This window comes from Oncorhynchus kisutch, linkage group LG4 (genome assembly GCF_002021735.2).
Source record: "Oncorhynchus kisutch isolate 150728-3 linkage group LG4, Okis_V2, whole genome shotgun sequence".
In the NCBI taxonomy this organism is placed as follows: domain Eukaryota; kingdom Metazoa; phylum Chordata; class Actinopteri; order Salmoniformes; family Salmonidae; genus Oncorhynchus; species Oncorhynchus kisutch.
In genome coordinates, this window is record NC_034177.2 from 82,450,023 (window position 1) to 82,452,522 (window position 2,500).

The following is a 2,500-nucleotide window of genomic DNA, read 5'->3' on the forward strand; positions in this document are numbered from 1 at the left end:
GTGGAGAGGGAGAGGGGTGGACGGAGAGAGAGGGAGAGAGAGAGAGAGGTGGAGAGAGAGGTGAGAGAGAGAGAGGGTGGAGAGAGAGGTGGAGAGAGAGGTGGAGAGAGAGGGAGAGAGAGATAGAGGTGGAGAGAGGGAGAGAGAGAGAGAGAGAGAGAGAGAGAGAGTTGGAGAGGGAGGGAGAGAGAGAGAGAGAGAGAGGTGGAGAGAGAGGGAGGGAAGATGAGAAGAGTTGTGGTGTGAAGGACAAGAGAAGGTATAAGTAAAAAATAGAGAGGGGGAGGGAGTGTTGGTGACCAGAGCTGAGCTACTACAGGTAACTACCAAAATAAAGGAAACACTTGAGTAAATGAGGGACACAAAGTATATTGAAAGCAGGTGCTCCCATGCAGGTGTGGTTCCTGAGTTAATTAAGCAATTAAAATCCCATGATGCTTAAGATCAGGTATAGAAATGACCAGTTGCCCATTATTTTGGCTACCAAGGCTAGAAGGAGAGATCTCAGTGGCTTTGAAAGAGGGGTCTCAACCCAACTAAACATTTATGGAAGATTCAGGAGCGGCGCCTGACACTGTTTTTTTCCACCACCATCAACAAAACACCAAATGTGACTCAGGAAACTATGTCGCATGTAACTATTTCACAGGAGAGTCATTTGAACGTTTATTGTTTATATATTTTTATATTAAAATGCGTTTTTGGGCAGAAATGCCTTCTGGGCCTCCCGGGTCGCGCAGTGGTCAGCGCTAGCTGTGCCACCAGAGACTCTGGGTTCGCGCCCAGGCTCTGTCGCAGCCAGCCGCGACCGGGAGGTCCGTGGGGCGGTGCACAATTGGCCTAGCGTCGTCCCTACTGGGTTTGGCCGGTAGGGATATCCTTGTCTCATCGCGCACCAGCGACTCCTGTGGCGGGCCGGGCGCAGTGCACGGTAACCAAGGTCGCCAGGTGCACAGTGTTTCCTCCGACACATTGGTGCGGCTGGCTTCCGGGTTGGATGCGCGCTGTGTTAAGAAGCAGTGCGGCTTGGTTGGGTTGTGTTTCGGAGGACGCATGGCTTTCGACCTTCGTCTCTCCCGAGCCCGTAAGGGAGTTGTAGCGATGAGACAAGATAGTAGCTACTAACAATTGGATACCACGAAATTGGGGAGAAAAAGGAGGTAAAATAATACAAAAATAAAAACAACAAAGAAATGCCTTCTGGAACATGTGAACTTTCATGTCTCTTAATAACAAACTTTTATGCCATCTGCAAATATGAAAAAAAAAAGACAGGAACCTTCCCGCTAGACATGATTGGCTGAGATAATGAGTGGGAGGGACATGCTGAGAGATGACTTTGGATTGGTCTGCCATTTAGCACGCTTCTGTCTATAACATGAGCTGCTCAGTATGTGAAGGTAATCCTTTCTAGTGTTGCTTTTTTGAAAGATATAATGAATAACTGCAAAAACACCTGTCTCCAGATTATATCTTCAAACTAAGGGCAACCATGGCATCCGTGACAGAGAGGGAGAAGCGTCTATCCATGTATACGTGTAAGAGAGTCTAGCAAGATATTAAACATTTCTAATTTGGTCAGAAAGTCATTTTCATTGCAATGCAAGTTAAAGCGTACCGTTAGTTAGCCCACGTTAGCTGGCTGGCTGGTTTGCTAGCTAACGTTACGTGTATGATCTGTCAAGTAATATATTTTAAAAACATTTTGTAATCCATTTTAGTATAAGGCTGTAACGTAACAAAATGTGGAAAAAGTCTGTGGATCTGAATACTTTGTACTGTAACTACAGATCTGGGCAGATTCTCCCTCTCTCTCTGTCTTGATCTCTCTCCAGCCCCCACTTTCTCCTTTTCCTGATACCCCTCTCTTCCCTTGCAGATTGATTCTCTTTCTATCTCTCTCCATCCATCTCTGCATTTGTCACACCTTTCCCTTGGACCCAGCTAACACATCCTATCTCTTCACTCTCGCCCCTTCTGTCTCTCTCTGTCGGTTTCTACCACTATTTTTCCCTTCAAATATTTTATTGAGCAGACACTTTTATCCAAAGGGTCTTACAGTCATGCGTACATACACTTTTCATATGGATGGCCCCAGCAGGAGTGCCATGAGCCATACACACACAAACACTAGATTCATTAAAATACTCCTCTCCTCTCTCCTCTCTCCTCTCTCCTCTCTCCTCTCTCCTCTCTCCTCTCCTCTCCTCTCCTCTCCTCTCTCCTCTCTCCTCTCTCCTCTCCTCTCCTCTCCTCTCCTCTACTACTACTACTCACCACTCTGGACTGAAGACACCGTAGAAGAGTGTGTCGTGAGGTGTGTGTCCCGGCAGCGTGTAAATACTCCTCAACACGTTGAAGTGTAAGTTGTATTCCGGCAGCGAACACACCAGTGTGGCCTTTAGGAATGATGTCCACCTCTTCTGGAGGGTCAACAGACCTCCTCTATCTCCCTACGAGAGAGGGAGAAGAGGGGAGGACGATGGGAGGGGAGTTAGAC

General features: G+C 47.3%; 1 protein-coding gene across 1 annotated transcript in view; it reads right to left on the bottom strand.

Annotated features, from left to right (window-relative positions):
* The window catches only part of LOC109879048 (semaphorin-4G), a 43,604-nt gene that overhangs the window by 18,131 nt on the left and 22,973 nt on the right, over positions 1-2,500 (bottom strand). Inside the window, exon 9 of the mRNA XM_031821902.1 lies at positions 2,278-2,453. Within this exon, the coding sequence (XP_031677762.1) occupies positions 2,278-2,453 (176 nt within the window). The remainder of the gene's footprint in view (positions 1-2,277; positions 2,454-2,500) is intronic.